The sequence below is a fragment of the Loxodonta africana genome, chromosome 20 (genome assembly GCF_030014295.1).
Source record: "Loxodonta africana isolate mLoxAfr1 chromosome 20, mLoxAfr1.hap2, whole genome shotgun sequence".
NCBI lineage: Eukaryota > Metazoa > Chordata > Mammalia > Proboscidea > Elephantidae > Loxodonta > Loxodonta africana.
The window spans coordinates 2762010-2781570 of record NC_087361.1 but is presented as its reverse complement, the minus strand read 5'-3'; the positions used below and the strand labels follow the sequence as shown (position 1 = coordinate 2781570).

Below are 19561 nucleotides of genomic sequence, written 5' to 3'. Positions count from 1 at the left end.
TGCCTTAGCTGTATCCCATAGGTTTTGCTATGATGTGTTCTCATTCTCATTTGATTCTAGAAATTTGGGGGTTCCACCTTTGATTTCTTCTATTGCCCAGTGTTTTCTAACCAAGATGCATTCAATTTCCATGTATTTGATTTTTTTCCCTTGCTCTTCATGTTAGTAATTTCTACTTTTATGACATATCTGATAAAGGTCTAAAATCTATAGGAAAATACAACCCCTGTACAATAAAAAGACAACTAATCCAATTAAAAAATGGGCAAACGATATGAAGAGACACTTCACCGAAGAAGACATTCAGGTAGCAAACACATACATGAGGAAATGCTTGCTATCGCCAGCCATTAGAGAAATGCAAATCAAAACTACAATGAGATATCATCTCATCCCAACATTACTGGTACTAAACAAAAAAAGAGAAAATAACACGTGTTGGAGAGATTGCAGAGAGATTGGAACACTTATGCAATACTGCTGCAAATGCAAAATAGTACAACCATTTTGGAAAACAATATGGCACTCCCTTAAGAAGCCACAGATAGAAATACCATATGACCCAGCAATTGTACTCCTAGGAATATATCCCAGAGAAATAAGGGCTGTCACATGAACAGAGATATGCACACCCATGTTCACTGCAGCATTATTCACAATAGCATAAAGATGCAATCAAAGTGCCTATCAACAGATGAATGGATAAACAAATTATGGTATATACACACAATGGAATACTACACAATGACCAACACTGACGAATCTGTGAAACATCTCACAATGTGTATGAATCTGGGAGGCATTATGCTCAGTGAAATAAGTCAATCACAAAAGGACAAATACTGTATGGAACCACTATTGCAAAAACACATGAAAATGTTTCCACACTGTGCCTGGGGTCTTGAACCCCTGCAAGCAGCCATCTAAGGTACATGCCCTGGTCCCATCCTGTCTGGAACAACGGATAGTGAAGAAAACCAAAACACAAGGGAAAGATTAGTGCAAAGGACTAATGCACCACAACCACCACAACCTCCACCAAACTGAGCCCAGAATAACTAGATGGTACCCGGTTATCACCACTGACTGCTCCGGCAGAGATAACAATAGAGGGTCCTAGACAAGCTTGAGAAAAATGTAGATCAAAATTCAAACCCCCCACCCCCCAAAATAAAATAAAATACCAGGCTTGCTGGTCTGGCAGAGACTGGAGAAACCTTGAGAGTATGGCCGCCAGCCACCCTTTTAACTCAGCACTGAAGTCACTTCTGAGGTTCACCCTTCAGCCAAATATTGGACAGGTCTATAGGGCCAACAATAACACTGTGAGGGATGTCCTTCACAGTTCAATCACGTATAAGAGACTAATGGGCATGCCAGCCCAAAAGCAAAGATGAGAAGGCAAGAAGAGACAGGAAAACTAGACAAATGGAAACAGGAACCTGGGATAGAGAAAGGGAGAGTGTTGACACATCACAGGGTTGGCAACCAATGTCCCAAAACAATTTGTCTATGAACTGTTTAATTAGAAACTAATTTGCTTTGTAAAGTTTCACCTAGATCAGAATTTAAAATTTTTCAAAAAGAAATAAATGTCTGGTTTAAACCTAGAAAAATAAAGGTAAATTTCAAGGTAACCACAAAGGAAGCCAAAAAAAACAGCCATCAAATTAAAAAAGAAGAAAAACATAAAGACTCAGGAAATACAAAATCAGCAATAATGAAAGAAAAGAAAATCCATAAAAAAAACTCAGCACAGAAAATTCAGCAGAACAAAGAAACTGACAACACAACCCCCCAAAAATTACAGCAGTAAACTCATACTTACAATAGTTACACTGAATGTAAATGGCCTAAGTGTATGAGTAAAGAGACAGAGAATGGCAGAATGGATTAAAAAAAAAAAAATGATCCATCTACATGCAATCTAAAAGAGACACACCTTAGGCACAAAGACATAACAAACTATAACTCAAAGAATGGAAAAAAATATACCAAGCAACCAATAACCAAAAAAGAGCAGTAGTGGCAATATTAATCTCCAATAAAATAGACTTTAAAGCAAAATCCACCATAAAGGATAAGGAAGGACACTATATAATGATTAAAGTGTTATAACACCATGAGGATATAACCATAATAATTATATATGCACCCAATGATAGTGCTCCAACGTACATTAAAAACAAATAAAAAACTCTAACAGCATTGAAAAGAGAAATAGACAGCTCCACAGTAATAGTTGGAAACTTCAACACACCACTTTTGATGAAGGGCAGAAGATCTAGAAAGAAACTCAGTAAAGATACAGAAGATCTAAATGCCACAATCAACCAACTTGACCTCACAGACATATACAGAACACTCCACTCAACAGCAGCAAAGTATACATTCATTTCCAACACACATAGAACATTCTCCAGAAAAGGCCACAAAACAAGCCTTAACAAAACCGAAACCATCAATATAATACAAGACATCTTCTTTGATCACAACATCATGAAAATAGAAATTAATAACAGAAAAAGCAAGGGAAAAAAATATCAAACACATGGAAACTGAACAACACCTTGCTTAAAAACTACTGGTAAATAGAAGAAAACAAGGATGGAATTTAAAAAATTCATAGAATCAAATGAGAATGAAAACATATCTTACAAAGCCTTTGGTACACAGCAAAACCAGTGCTTGAGAGTTCAATTTATAGCAATAAACATACATCAAAAAAGAAGAATGGGCCAAAATCAAAACGTTAGCCCTACAAATCAAACAAATAGGAAGGGAGCAGCAAAAGAAGCCCACACGACCAGAAGAAAGAAAATAATAAAGATTAGAGCAGAAATGAATGAAATAGAGAACAGACAAGCAATAGAAAGAATAAACAAGACCAAAAGTTGGTTCTTTGAAAAGTTTCAACAAAATCGACAAACCACTGCCCAGGCTGACAAAAGGAAAACATGAGAGGAGGCAAACAACCTGAATAAGAAATAAGATGGGTGATATCACAACAGACCCAACTGAAATAAAAAGGTTTCATGACAATATATTGTGAAAAATTGTACTCCAACAAATTTGAAAACCTAAAGGAAATCGACGAATTTCTAGAAACACACTACATACCTAAATTACCACAAGCTGAGGTAGAAAAATTAAACAGACCCATAACAAAAGAAGAGATTGAAGAGGTAATAAAAAAAAAATTGCCAACAAAAAAAAAGTCCTGGCCCTGACAGCTTCACTGGAGGATTCTACCAAACTTTCAGTGAAGAGCTATCATCGGCACTACTCAAACTATTTCAGATCATACAAAAGGAAAGAACACTCTCAAATTCCTTCTATGAAGCCAGTATAATCCTGATACCAAAGCCAGGCAAAGACATGACAAAAAAAGAAAACTACAGGCAAATATCCCTCAAGAACATAGATGCAAAATTTTTCAACCAAATTCTAGTCAACATAACTCAATAGCATATGAAATAAATAACAAATCATGACCAAGTGGGACTCATACCAGATGTGCTGGGCTGGTTCAACATTAGAAAAAAAAAATAGATAAACATAATCCACCACATAAATAAAAGATTCATACAATCATCTCAATCGATGCAGAGAAGTCATTTGACAAAGTCCAACACCCATTCCTGATAAAAACTCAGCCAAACAGGAATAGATGGGAGATTCCTTGACATAATAAAGGGCGTCTAAACCAAACCAACAGCCAATAACATTCTGAATGGAGAGAGGCTGAAAGCTTTTCCTGTGAGAACGGGAAACAGATGAGGATGCCCTTTATCACCACTCTTATTCAACATATTCTTATTTTTCTAATATCACATATAGGCCTTACTATGAACAAGGACCAAAAGTTACAGTAATAACCAATTAATGGAAACAACTGAGACACAAAGTCAAGGAGGATGTGCTCCCTCTTTAAAGGTAGTAAGCACTGCAACTAAATATCCCTGCTCAGAAAGAGGGAGACCAGCCTTAGTATCTGGGAAAGTTTCTGGATGCAAGAGTGAGGCTGAGAATGATCTGTGAGATACAGAGTCAAGATACAAAGGAGATACGGAAGACAGAATGTACAGGCGAAATCTTGTCCAAGATTCAAGCAGACGAGCCAGCCAATGAGTTAACACAATGGGTGCCCATGAAGAAGCAGAAACAAAGTATCATTTTTATTTGTAAGAATATTTATTTTGTTTTCTTCTGGGTAAATATTAGATGGTCTAATATCAAGTCTTCAAGGGTCCCAAGACACTACCTAAGTAAAGATTAGTTTTATCTTTGTTAATATGATTAACTGCACCAATATTAGTTGGCCATTTTTTGAGAATACCTACTTTTGAAGGAAACCCACAACGAAAGCCAGTATAAATTACAAAAGAAAATCAAAATAAGATGGTTTTTTATTCTGTAGGGTCACTCATTAACTCTACAGTTTTACACGCCATTCGCTTCTCTAATGTGGACAGTCCTTAAAATAACATGAGTTTACTATCATTTTTTTTTTAATGGATGAAACTGACATTTGTCTAGGCAATATCCAAATGTGAGTGATGGAGGATATGTCTAACAGCAGCTGCAGTTGGTATCACAAGAAGCGTAAAAGAATTTGGAATGAAAACCACCAGCTAATGAATATGATGAAATAAGTAAACGGGGAAAGTCTGCTATTGTTCAGAACCACATGAATGTTAAATAAATTAGAAAAATGTAATCAATACGAAGCAGGCAACTATTTTTCAAATTCAAGATAAGTTTAATTTAAAAAAAATTTAAGATATCAGATGAGAGGTTCCAGTTAACTGGACAAAAGTTCCGGTGGAGACTGGGGACAAAGTATCATGTACAAAATAGGTGCTCAATAACACCACGGTGCTGAAATGGAAGCTTTTAAAGTCAGCTTTCCACGGAATAAGGCATAAATCAATAACTCAACTTTAAAATGTTCAAGACATTTTATAACAAGCTTCGTGCTTTAGCCCAAGATACTTTCTATCTGAATAGCTGTAGTATTAGGGGGAGGCCCCTCACCATACCTTACCATGCCACATTTTTTTTCTCTTTCCTGTAAAGCATTCTTTCTACATCTTCTAGTTCTAATTCTCACCACTACAGGAAATCATCGAAATCTTGAAGACAATAATATAAAATATTCCTTATAGTAATAAAGGATCTTGTGTAGACCTTGGAGTCTCTAGGCGGTACAAACAATTAACATGCTTGGCTGCTAACTGAAAGGCTGGAGGTATGAGTCCACCTCGAAGCACCTTAGAAGACAGACCTGGTGATCCCCTTTTCACCCTATGGAGCACAGTTCTACTCTGACACACATGGGGTCACCATGAGTTGAAGTCGACTCGACGGCAACTAGTCAACCTTATTAAAAGCAAGACCAAGTGAGCATCCTGCATGTCTGTTAAATAGCTTCATTTGACGTCAAATACTAGCACTGAAGCAGGGGTAGTAAACTTAAGTGTCCACTGAGGACAAAGTAACTGAGATTTCAGGCTGTCCACGGGAGTATGTGAGAGTTGGGGTAAACCTGAAGGCAGGGGCTGGCCCCGAGAGAGCCCCTGGTATCACCTCCAGCCACTGGTCCCTTGAAGGAATGTGGGGTTGAGGTTGCTTCTTCTGATTTTCAAGAAAAGTAGGAGATGCAGATTTTTATGTGGTGCCTCCTGGTTCTTAAACCTCACAATTCCTTTTCTTCCTCTGCTTTATAAACACTGTATGGGCTTTTATGTATGGTCTAAACAAACACGAGACAGGCTGGACTTGGTCAGGGCACTGCCAGTTTACACTGTTCTGAGAATTGCTTTACTCATTGTGTTTCTCTCACTCCCCTGAGTCTGAAGTCAATCTTTCTTTCTGAATCACCCTCTAATAAATAAACGGGCCCCTTTGTTGTTTCTCCTTTATTGAATATTGAATGAATGAGTTAAACAACTTCAGAAAAAAAGAGATAGTGGCTAAATAGAAAGATGTGTTTCATTCATGAGGGTGATGATTTCCCTCAGGCCTTTCACAGAGCAGAAAGCACTCTAAGTGTCTACCTTTAAAAGAAATTATCTTTTTTTTTTCCCCACAAATAACATGTCTACGTAAATAATGCACCTACACATATAACGCAAGGCACAGCAAGCTTACAAAAATAGCACTGGGGGGTGTTGTGCAGTTGGCAAAAAAATGTACAATGTGTACGTTATTTGTGTAGAAATATAGTACATCCTAACTTTCAGAGTTATGGAAAATTGTCATATAATGGGGAGACCAGAGGAGATCATGAGCTGCTAACCAAAAGGTCGGTGGTTTGAACCTACTGGCCACTCCTCCAGAGAAAGATGTAGCACTTTGCTTCTGTAAAGATTATAGTCTTGGAAATCCTATGGGGCAGTTCTACTCCGTCCTATAGGGTTGCTACGAGTTGGCACTGACATGACGGCCACGTTTGCGTTTGGCTTATAGGTTGCTGACTTATAGTGGTAGTGCTGGTGGTAAAATTACCACACCCACTTAAAACCTGTTAATAACCTACGACTTCCAGCTACACCAAACATACATGCTTTTGTCTGGTTTTTTAGATATTTTTATAATTTAGCCCACTACAGCCTGTTTCCTCACTCTTAAAATATGGATAATAATGTACCTGTATCCTAGATTATTGTGAAGACTGAGAAAATGCATATAAAGAGATTAACACAGAGTCTCACACACAGTAAGAACATTATTATATATAAACCATATTTGCAGTAGATTAGCTGGGTTGTGAGTATTATCCATCCAAATTTTATTTCCATTTCTCTCTAATACAATGGTTCTCAGAGTGTGGTCCCAGGCCAGCAGCATCGACATCACCTGCGCCTTCTCAGAAATGCAAAGTATTAGGACCCACCCCAAACCTACTGAGTCAGAAATTTGGAGGTGGGGCTTGTCAACCCCTCCAGGTGGTCCTGACACACACCAGGGTTTGAGGCTCACTGCTGAAAATACACTCTGTGTTCTAAGCAGAGGCCCTCAGTCTATTCATATTCTGCCCACCTTCAAGACCAGAATTCTTATTCTACCTGCTCTGTGAAGCTATTCAGACCTTCAGCGTCCCCTGTTTTGAACTTCATCATGTAAAATCTGGACTTTCTAACTTATATACATCATGCTTGGTAAAGTAGGGGGTCAGCAAAAAGAGGAAGACCCTCAATGAGATGGACTGACATAACAGCTGCAGCAACAGGTCAAACACAGCAATGATTGTGAGGATGGCACCAGACCGGGCAGTGTTTTGTTGTTATGCATGGGGTCACTATGAGTCGATGGCACTTAACAACTTATATCCTAGTAATATTGCTTCAAATTATTTGCTATTATTTCAGGTCCTTAATTTTGCTTCTCTACCTTGTTTACCTTGACGTACCCTTGCATGCCTGTCAGTTTATCATACTATGGTAGCTTGTGTGTTGCTGTGATAGTGGAAGCTTTGCCACTGGTGTTTCAAATACCCGCAGGGTTATTGTTGGTGGACGGGTTTCAGCAGAGCTTCCAGCCTAAGACAGACTAGGAAGAAGGACCTGGCAATCTACTTTGGGAAAAAACTGGCCAGTGAAAACCTTACTAATAGCAGGAGAATATTGTCAGATATAGTGCCGGAAGATGAGCCCCTCAGGTTGGACGTCACCCGAAATAGGACTGGGGAAGAGCTGCTTCCTGAAAGTAGAGTCAACCTTAATGACGTGGATGGAGTCACCCTTTTGAGACCTTCATTTGCTGATGTGCCACGACTCAAAGTGGGAAGATAATGGCTGCAAACATCCATTAGCAATCAGGACGTGGAATGTACAGAGCATGAATCTAGGAAAATTGGAAGTTGTCAAAAATGAAATAGAACGCATACTCAAGGATATCCTAGGCATTAGTCAGTTGAAATGGACTGGTATTGGACATTCTGAATCAGTCATATGGTCTACTATGCCGGGAATGACAAATTGACAAAATGACGGAATTGTGATCATCATCAAAAAGAATATTTCAACATCTATCATGAAGACCCACACTGTCCATGATAGGAAAATACCTAAAGCCTACAAGGATGACCAGTTAATATGACAATTATTCAAACTTACCCACCAACCACTAAGGCCAAAGACGAAGAAATTGAAGATTTTTACCAACTTCTTTAGTCTGAAATCGATCAAACATGCAATTGAGATGCATTGATAATTTCTGGTGACTGGAATGTGAAAGTTGGAAATGAAAAAAGAACTCGTTAAAAAAAAAAACCCACTGCCGTCCAGTTGATTTGGACTCATAACAACCCTACAGAGCAGAGCAGAACTGCCTCATAAGGTTTTCAAGGAGCGGATGGTGGATTTGAACTGCCAACCTTTTTTAGAGGCTGAGATCTTAACCACTGCACCACCAGTTTTCCACTGAAGAATAGTAATTAGAAAATATGTCCTTGGTGATAGAAATGACGCTGGAGATCACATGATAAGAATTTTGCAAGACCAATGACTTCTTCATTGCAAATACCTTTTTTCAACAACATAAACGGCAACTACACATATGGACCTCGCTGGATGCAATACACAGGAATCAAATTAACTACCTCTGTGGAAAGAAGTGATGGAAAATGTCAATATCAATGGTTAGAACAAGGCCAGGGGCTGATAGCAGAACAGACCATCAATTGCTCATATGCAAGTCCAAGTTGAAACTGAAGAAAATTAGAAAACGGCCACAAGAGCCAAAGTACAATCTTGAGTATAACCCACCCGAATTTTAAGATCAACTCAAGAACAGATTTGATGCACTGAACACTAATGACTGAAGATCAGACAAGTTGTGGAAGGACATCAAGCACATCATCACACATGAAGAAAGCAAGAGGTCACTAAAAAGACGGGAAAGACAGAAAAGACCAAAGTGGATGTCGAAAGAGACTCTGAAAGTTGCTCTTGAACACAGAATAGCTAAAAAAGAAATGATGAAGTAAAGGAGCTGAACACTAGATTTCAAAGGGCAGCTCAAGAAAAAAAGTATTATAATGAAATGTGCAAAGACCTGGATTTAGAAAACCAAAAGGGAAGAATATGCTTGGCATTTTCAAGCTGAAAGTACTGAAGAAAAAATTCAAGCTTCAAGTTGCAATATTGAAGGAGTTTACCATGAAAATACTAAATAACATAGGAAGTATCAAAAGAAGATGGCAGGAATATGCAGAGACACTACACCAAAAAGAATTGGTTGACATCCAACCATTACCGGAGATAGCATATGATCAGGAACCAGGGCTACTGAAATAAGCCGCCCAAGCTGCACTAAAGGCATTGCCAAAAAACAAGGCTCCAGGAACTGACAGAATACCATATGAGATGTTTCAACAAAGAGATGTAGTGCTGGAAGTGCTCACTCGTCTATGCCAAGAAATTTGGAAGACAGCTACATGGCCTACCAACTGGAAGAAATCCATATTTGTGTTCATTCCAAAGAAAGATGACCCAACAGAATCCAGAAATTATCAAATAATGTCATTAATATCACACACAAGTGAAATTTTGATGAAGATCATTCAAAAGCAGTTGCAGCAGTACATCGACAAGGAACTGCCAGAAATTCACGCCAGATTCAGCAGAGGACGTGGAACGAGGGGTATCATTACTGATGTCAGGTGGATCCTGGACAGAAGCAAGGGATTCCAGAAAGATGTTTACCTGTGTTTTATTGACTACACAAAGGCATTCAATTGTGTGGATCATAGCAAATTATGGATAACATTGCGAAGAATGAGACTTGCAGAACACTTAATTGCACTCATGAGGAACCTGTACACAGGCCAAGAGGCAATTGTTCAAACAGAACAAAGGGATACTCAGTGGTTTAAAAAGAGGAAAGGTGTGTGTCAGGGTTGTATCCTATCACCATACTTACTCAATCTGAGCATGTAAGAATGTGGCATCAGGATTGGAGAAAGACTCATTAACAACCTGAGATATGCTGATGACACAACCTTCCTTGCTGAAAGCGAAGAGAACTTGAAGCACTTACTGACGAAGATCAAAGACTAAAGCCTTCAGTATGGATTACACCTCAACATAAAGAAAACAAAAATCTTTACAACTGGACCAATAAATAACATCATGATAAACGGAAAAAAGACTGAAGTTGTCAAGGATTTCATGTTACTTGGATCTACAATCAATGCCCATGGAAGCAGCAGTCAAGAAATCAAAAGATGCATTGCACTGGGCAAATCAGCTGCAAAAGGCCTCTTTAAAGTGTTAAAAAGCAAAGATATCACTTTTAGGACTAAGGTACACCTGACCCAAGCCACAGTATTTTCAGTTGCCTCATATGCATGTGAAAGCTGGACAATGAAGAAGACTGAAAAATAACTGATGCCTTTGAATTACTGTGATGGCGAAGAATATTGAACATACCACGGACTGCCAGAAGAGCAAACAAATCTGTCTTGGAAGAAGTACAGCCAGAATGCTCCTTAGAAGCAAGGATGGTGACAGTTTGTCTCACATACTTTGGATGTGTTATCAGGAGGGATCAGTCCCTGAAGGACATCATGTTTGGTAAACTAGAAGGACATGAAAAAAACAGAAATACCCTTAACATGATGGAATGACACAGTGGCTGCAACACTGGGCTCAAATACAGCAATAATTTTGAGGATGGTGCAGGACCGCGCAGTGTTTCATCCTGTTGTATATAGATAGGGTTGCTATGAGTGGGAGCTGACTGATGGCACCTAACAACAACAAACTTCATGACCACGGTGCTGATGGCTGGCCTCTGACAAGATCCTTCCCTTGGCCCTCAGCACTGCTGTGGTCCCACTTCCTTGATTTCCGTTTATGGCCAAAAAATGAGAGACAAACACAAAAAGTTGAAATAGTTACCAACCAGTAGCAAGGCGTTTAGGTCTCCTACTGAGATCCCTGATCTAACAACTGCTTCCTACTTCCTGGGTGGACTTGGCTTTCAGCGGAAAAGGTGCGTAAACCTTCTTTTATAGGGAAATATAAAACCAGTCAAGTGCCGGATTCAATTTAGCTGAAACTCTGACTCCCTCATAAGCCCCCAGATCAAATACATTACTGAGTGAGCCTTAAATCGTTAAAGAGATTTCCTTAAACACCAATACCTTTGTTAGAAAGGCAGCAAGACAGAGGAGGCAGGTGTGTAGCAGACAGTCTGAATTTGAGTTCTGGCTCTGCCAAGTGTGACTTGTGTGGTCTTGCTCTCCGTGTGCCAGTTGCCACATCTGTAGAACCGGGATACTAATCACCGCACTTCAGTGTGTTGTTGTGAAGACTAATGAGTTAATAGTCACAGGTAATGTGCTTCAGACAGGTCTGATACATAATAAGCGATTAACAGCTACTAGCTATTTTCACCTTAACTATATATGATTCACTGCAATGAAAACTTCCATAAACGTCCACCCCAAAAAGTAAATTCTGAAGACATACTGTACGTTGATATATAACTCACAAAAATCATCTAAATGAGTATCTGCTATCACTTGGGTATTAACACAAAAACAGAACCCTAATTTAACTTCAAGTCTGATCAGAAATACAAGGTGAGTAATTCCTCCTCTTTTTTCCTATAATTCCTTGATTTTGCAGGAAATGTGGCCACAAAATAATTACAGGTGGGAAAAAATAACATTACCTTCTTATCTTTAGATATTACTCAAGTTGATTATGCCATGAAATTCCCTCAGAAATCTCCCCACCGATAAGCCTTACCTTGCATTATCCAGCAATTCGGCAAGTGCTCCAAAAAGGAAGCTGTGAGTGGTGCTGATGAAGAAATACAAGGAAAACAAAAGGTTAAGCCAGCTCTGCAGTAAGTGTAAAAGGTTCAAGACACTTGCAGACAAATGTCCTCCAGTTCTAGACAGATAATCAATTAAGGAGTTATTCTGCAAACGACTATCTCAGCACGGTCAAGATTGTGAAGGAGATGCTCTCCATTATAGAGTCAGGAGCAAGCACACGTTTGCCAAAATATCCTGGCTGTGCCTAATAAAGCAAGGACTTCAAGGACCTTACTGTAGTTAGAACAAACTTTAACCTCTGCAAATTCCTTTATAACCATTCGTTGAAGTTTTTCCAGAGAATTATTTATTAAAATTGTGTTATTAAGGCCAAATTATTTCTGAAGAATATTGTTTAAAATTCTGGCCACAAGGCTCCATCTGCCACATAGTACCTGGCAGGAGGCCTCTGTCTGCCCCACTAACCTGTATTTATTCGTAGAATTTTTCCACCTCTGAAGAGCCTGCTCCTTAAATAACCTCACCGATTACGGGCCGGCACCCTCTCCTGCACTCCCCGACACCAGGTCCTGGGTAACAGCTCACTAGACAGTCTTCATTCACAACTTACAACACACTGAAAGCTTAATGTGCATCTGGGGATAAAGGCAGGCTGTGTTCCGGGTCTCATACTTGCTTGTCATTTCCTGATGTGGATAGTTCAATCAGCAACTTATCACAGCATTAAAGGGGATTCAGTATACAATTACCTTTAATGTTTAGTAAACAGAGGTAGCAGAAGCAAGACAGATCCATTTACCAGAACCATTTGCTTATTTGTGCAAGAGACAGGGTCATCTGCAATGCCACAGAGATTCTAAATACCTAAGGTCACAGGACAACATTTTAGCTTACAATTTACATTTATAAACTACATACATATACCCATTTCTGGAATTTTAAACTTTAAACACAAATGCTGATGCAAGGCCTCTTGAGTCAAGTCAGCTTTAAAGTTTGTAATTAAAAAAAAAAAATGCTATTGTTACAGAAAGGGATCCCTCACTCTACAGAAAATCGGTATATAAAAACTTAAAATAGCCTAAGAGATAAGTGGAGGTAATCTGCTTTACAAAAGCAGTACTTGAAACCATAAGCTTTTCTAGTGAATTTAAAACAAAATTCAATAAAAAATTCAACATAGAAACAATTCTTAGAAAATAGTAATTGCAATAATTCTGACAAAATCGCCCATGAGTTTCTGTACTATTTCATTCAACAAACTCTTAACAACTGCCCGCAAATATGCTGGAAACGATGTCTAGACAGGTCTTTGCCCCTCTGGAGCTCAAGGTAGTAGCTCTGGTGGTCGTAGCCGCTGTAGAGTGGATTCCTACTCATGGTGACCCCATGGGTGCAGAGCAGAACTGTTCCACAGGGTTTTCAGGGCCAGTTTTCAAGAAGCAGAACACCAGTGTCACAGATTGAATTGTGTTCCCCCCAAAATAGGTGTCAACTTGGCTAGGCCATGATTCCCAGTACTGTGTGGTTGTCCTTCATTTTGTGATCTGATGTAATTGACCTATGTGTTGAAAATCCTAATCTCTGCCTGTGATTGAGGCGAGCTTACATTACATTTAAGAGGATTAGGGTGCGATGCGACACCCTTATTCACGTCACATCTCTGATCTGATGCAAGGGGAGTTTGCATCGCCTTTTACCTTACAAGAGATAACAAGGAGAGAGAAGCTAGCACAGGGAGGAACCTCCTACCACCAAGAAAAGCTGAAGGCAGAGTGCATTCCTGGGACACAGGATCCCTGCACAGAGAAACTCCTAGACTCAGGGGAAGATTGATGACAAGGACTTTTCCCCAGGTCTGACAGGGAGAGAAAGCCTTCCCCTGGAGCTGGCACCCTGAATTCAGACTTCTAGCCTCCTGAAATTGTGAAAAAATTAACTTCTGTTTGTTAAAGCCATCCACTTGTATTTCTGTTATAGCAGCACTAGATAACTAAGACACTAGGCACACCTTCCAAGGAGCCTCCGGGTGTGTTGGAACCACCAACCTCTCAGCTAGTAGCCCAGCACTTAATTGTGTGAGCTACTCAGGGAGTCCCTGGAGCTAGTACATTTTCCACATGAAGCTAGTAAGGGATATGGCAAGTGGGCAAGTACATAAAGGTGCTACACAGACTGTGACTCTGAAGGAAGACCGATGGGAAAGGTAAGTGGTGAGAAAGAGGCAGGTGGTCAGGGAAAGCCTCTCAGGATACAAGACATTTAAACTGAGCCCCGAGGAGGAAAAGGAACTGAACCCCTTGCAGAGCCAGGGTGAAAACTTTCCAGGGAGAGCAGGAGGTGCAAAGACCCTGAAACAGAGAAGCGCTAAGGTAGCCGGTGTGGTCAGCCTACGGTGAGGCTGGGCGAGGGGGCAAGGCCAGGGCAGGGCCCGGGCCCTGCAGGGTGTCCCACTCCACAATGTTCTATGGGCAACTGGAAACCACTGTAGCATTTGGGGAATGGCAGTGTATCGGGTTTACTTTTTTAAAAGTTCTCTCTGGAGGATTCAGGAACATGGACCACAGAGAGCCAGAATGGGAAGATGAGCCAGAGAAGAGGCTATGTGCAGAGGTCCAGTAGAGAAACAGATGACCCTGAGACATAAATATAGCACGAAGAGGACTCAATGACAGATTGATGGGGCGGAGGGAGGGCACAAAGGGATAAACAAAACATCACTCTTGTTTTTACTGATGGAGGTCCCAAACAAAAATCTACCTGGCGCAGGGGAGGTGTCAGGATGTATCTGATCTTGCTGCTGTCCCAGGCTGTGTAGCTTTTGTTAATAAGTTACCCAACCATCAATCAAAAATGAAGCAGGGGGAGGGGATGTTTCAGGGTGGCTTGGGCATGGGGAAAGGAAGCAGAAACTATACAAAAGTGAGCCTGAGGAACTTTTCTGAGATAAATTTCCCTGTCCTGCTGGCACAAGGCTTATGGCTTTTCTTAAGCTCACTCAAATCTACCATTTTTTCATTTGCCTTCCACCTCAATTACCATTTAATTACTTGTTCATCTTTCCAGTTTGAGATCTTTCTTGGTGATAGAGATGATAAAAACCAAATATCTGCTAAATTTGCTTGGTGTATTACATGTTAAAATCACAGCTGGCCTCTCCTGGCTTTCTGGACACTTTCATTTCTGTGGTTTCAAACCTTTATCCCTCATACTAATCGTTATTTTCAGTAAATCCAAATTACTGAAAGACTCCCCCTCAAAATGACCACCACAGTGATTATATAGTACTGATTCCTGTACTTTGCTGAGTTGGAAAAGATAGATGAAATAGAAAGCCTTTGTTACCTGCCTTTGCAATCTGAGTATTTGAAATGAGACCTAATGAATAGCACTATGAAAGATGTGGGCATGGAGGAGAGGAAAAAGTTGCCGAAATAACAACTAAAATGTGAGATCCCTGTCCTCAGAAGGGTCGCAGCTTTGTTAAGACTCAGGAAGCCATGCCGGCTCCAATCAATAAAATCAAATTATTCTGTGTGAAGAGCAAATTTAATCTTTCACTTGTCAGTGTGTTGGCACAGAGATGGCTGAAGGTCATTTCTAGGTCGGCAGAACGAGGCTTCTGCCGACCTAGAATAAAATCGTTCTGTTAAACACTAAATTGAGCCCGCTCCATCTCTTGGTATTAATTGAAGAAGACCAAAAAGGTGTCGTCTGGTCCAGAATATACTTTGATAACGTTTTCATTTTTTAAACAAATACATACAAACTAATGTGTGAGTGCGTTTCTGTAAGTCAACAATATCAAGCTCATTTTTGAAAATTTGGCATTTGGCTAGGAGATGCACACGCTGAGACCCTCCCCCGCACTGGCCCAGCCAGGTACTCACGAGTTGGCGTGGATGAAATCCAGGTGCAGCTGTGCCCGCCGCAGCGGGGCATACCTGTCGCCCATGCCCTGGACGCGGCCCGCGCGGCCCAAGGGGACAGCGACCCGCCCGCCCCGCGACTGTTCGCCTGCGCCTGCGACCACACCCGCGCCCACACTGACGCCCGTGCCCACGCCCACGTTCACATCCACGTCCGCGCCCACACCCGCACCCACGCCAGCGCTCACACCCAAGCCCGCGCTCACACCCACGCCCGCGCCCGCGCTCACACCCACGCCCGCGCCCGCGCTCACACCCACGCCCGCGCCCGCGCTCACACCCACACCTACGCCCGCCCCCACGTTCACGCCCACGCCCGTGCCCACACCCACGCCCACACCCGCGCTCACACCCACACCCGCGCTCACACCCACGCCCGCGCCCACGTTCACGCCCACGCCCGCGCCCACGCTCACACCCACGCCCGCGCCCACACCCACGCTCACGCTCATGCCCACGCCTACACGGGGACCCCCTGGGGGCAGGAATGTGAAGTTCACGCTGCTCTGGGGGCTTAGGCGACCACGGACGTTATTGTGGCCGTGACTCAGTGGTTAAGGGCTCAGGCTGCTGATGAAAAGGTTGGCAGTTCAAATCCACCAGCTACTCCTTAGGAACCCTATGGGACGGTTCTACTCTGTTTTCTAGGGCGGCTGAGTCCGAGTGGGCTCAAGGGCAAGGGGTTTTTGGTCACCACTTGAGAATGACTTCTCTGAGCTAGACTCCTCTTTCTGAACGGAGGTTTACATAACCTTTCTACACTGTTGTTCCTCTCCCTGCCTCTGGACCACTCCCCAGGTGGGAAATGCAGCAAAAGCTGGCATTGAAATTTGATTACCCACAGCACATACACGAGAATGTGGAGAAAGGAAGTCCAGGGTTGTGTCGCCGGGTTGTGTAAAAAAAAGTGTAGGGAAGGTAAATGGATAGTTTCCCTCTGCTTGTCCAATTCCTTACATAGCACCAGTAGTAAGGATGCCTTGTGTTTTAGCAACAGCGCTCACTTTCCCAAATCTCTTGGGTTTATCATGTTTTCTCCATTTGGAGGAAAGGAAATCAAAAAGATCCTTTAGGGAGAAGGAAAGGAAGAGGAGACAACTAAATGCGATCACAACAGAATTTCTTCATGAGGACAGCTGTGCACACCTGGCTGAGTCATCAACATTCTACTTGTTAGCTGCCTTTAACTCTTTGATGAGCTGACCTGACTCACTGAGTAGACCTTCTATACTGTCCCAGAGGATAGAACTGGGCAGGTGAACGGTGGAGATGGTAGGGTTGTTGTTGTTGCTGTTGTTGTTGTTGTTAGGTGCCGTAGAGTCAGTTCCGACTCATAGCGACCCTATGCACAACAGAACGAAACACTGCCCAGTCCTGCGCCATCCTTACAATCATTGTTATGCTTGAACTCATTTTGCTGCCACTGTGTCAATCCACCCCATTGAGGGTCTTCCTCTTTTCTGCTTACGCTGTACTCTGCCAAGCATGATGTCCTTCTCCAGGGACTGATCCCTCCTGACAACATGCCCAAAGCATGTAAGATGCAGTCTCACCATCGTTGCTTTTAAGGAGCATTCTGGCTGTACTTCTAAGACAGATTTGTTCGTTCTTTTGGCAGTCCATGGTATATTCAATATTCTTCACCAACACCACAATTCAAAGGTGTCAACTCTTCTTCGGTCTTCCTTATTCATCGTCCAGCTTTCACATGCATATGATGTGATTGAAAATACCATGGCTTGGATCAGGTGCACCTTAGCCTTCAAGGTGACATCTTTGCTCCTCAACACTTTAAACAGGTCCTCTGCAGCAGATTTACCCAATGCAATACGTCTTTTGATTTCTTGACTGCTGCTTCCATGGCTGTTGATTGTGGATCCAAGTAAAATGAAATCCTTCACAACTTCAATCTTTTCTCCATTTATCATGATGTTGCTCATTGGTCCAGCTGTGAGGATTTTTTTTTTATGTTGAGGTGCAATCCCTACTGAAGGCTGTGGTCTTTGATCTTCATTAGTAAGTGCTTCAAGTCTTCTTCACTTTCAACAAGCAAGGTTGTGTCATCTGCATAACGCAGGTTGTTAATGAGTCTTCCTCCAATCCTGATGCCCTGTTCTTCTTCATATAGTCCAGCTTCTCGTATTATCTGCTCAGCACACAGATTCAATAGGTATGGTGAAAGAATACAACCCTGATGCACACCTTTCCTGACTTTAAACCAATCAGTATCCCCTTGCTCTGTCTGATCAACTGCCTCTTGATCTAATGGTGAAGCCAAGGATGACATAAACAAGGGCTAAGCTCAACAGCTGCCCACACAGAGCAGTGTGTTCCGAGTTACCAAAACTCAGTCTGAAACAGGATCTCTCAAGGATGCTGTATGGAAAGCCTTCGTTGGGGTGGGAAACTAGATGACCTTTAAAAAGTGTTCAAACTCTGATTCAAAGTCTAGGGCTATTGACTTGGACCATGACTCGTCTGTCAGTTTGTCATACTGTGACGGCTTGCCTGTTGCTATGATGCTAGAAGCTATTCCACCCACTGGTATTTCAAATACTAGTAGGGTTCCCAATGGCTGACAGGTTTCAGTGAAGCTTCCAGACTATGACTAGGAAGAGAGACCTGGTGATTAGCCAATGAATACCCCATGGATCACAAGATAATATCATTTGATATAATGCTGGAAGATGAGCCCCTAGGTTGGAAGGGGTTCAAAATACACAATGGCCGCAACAATGGACTCGAGCACAGCAATGATTGTGAAGATGGAGCAAAACTAGGCGATGTTTCATCTTGTTATACATGAGGTCACCGTGAGTTGGAGCCAACAGCAGCTAACAACAACAATTGATTTGGAAACTAATATAATTCAACAGTATTCAGCAGAGATTTTACGTATTAGCTTTAAAGTCAGAAAGGAGAGTCAATTCAATAAAGAACTTGAGCTACATGGATTTCAGATTCCATGGCTTCATGCAGACAATGAAGCCCTCACAAATGAAAAAAAAAAAGATGTCATTCTACTTTAAGAGAGAGGTGTTTATCAGCTACCACATTTATAGGAAGAGGAAGAGAGAATTTGAATGGAACCCAAAGGAAAATGATGCTCCACTTTAATGTGAAAACTGGAAATAAGCATAAACATTTTAAGTAATTTTCTGATTGCATTTTGTCTTAACAGTGGCTGATGTGGTGGTTTTTTCATAGTGAAATTCTCTTTACTAAGCAACTTGAGTTATCTTTCCAATTTTTCCTTCTGTAGAACTTTGCAATATGATATTTTATTTTCATTTTATGGAGTGAGAAAAGCTTGACGAGCTTCTTCTGGATTTATTTTATTTTCCCAGTTTCCAGCTGGTATTTCAAAGCAATTTACTGTTGGGAGGGCACCAGAGCCATCAGCCTGTAATTAGCGAAGGCTATAATATTTAATTTCTACCAGAGGGAAGGGTGTGATTAGTGCAGAAACACTCCTAATAACCTGGGCAGAGCATTCCTGCAGCAAGTGGCCAGCCCAAAGCACTAGCCAGCGCTGGTTGGCCTGCATGACAGGCTTGGAGGAGGCTCCGTTAGATGATGCTGAAAAGAAGGCCTGCGATTCATTGCACAAAAACCACCAAAAGTCTTTTCGCCATTTCATTTCTGTCTCACCACCCTCTCGTCATAAAGCCAAAACTTGTTCTTCAAGATGTACTTTTGGGATCCCCCGCACCAACCACCTCCTTCAATCCTGCCTTAAGATTCATTACAACATTATCTCACCATGAAAAATACTGGAGGAATGAGAGGGAGGGGAGATTTAAAATAAGAACTGCATCTTGGAGTTGATTCTGATTTT

The 19561-nt window shown here is 41.4% G+C and overlaps 1 protein-coding gene across 1 annotated transcript in view; it reads right to left on the bottom strand.

Annotated features, from left to right (window-relative positions):
* MORC1 (MORC family CW-type zinc finger 1) overlaps positions 1–16175 on the bottom strand; it is a 243862-nt gene extending 227687 nt beyond the window's left edge. Inside the window, exon 1 of the mRNA XM_064273472.1 lies at positions 15685–16175. Coding sequence (XP_064129542.1) covers positions 15685–16175 — 491 coding nt within the window. The remainder of the gene's footprint in view (positions 1–15684) is intronic.
* Between the last annotated feature and the right edge of the window lie 3386 nt (positions 16176–19561).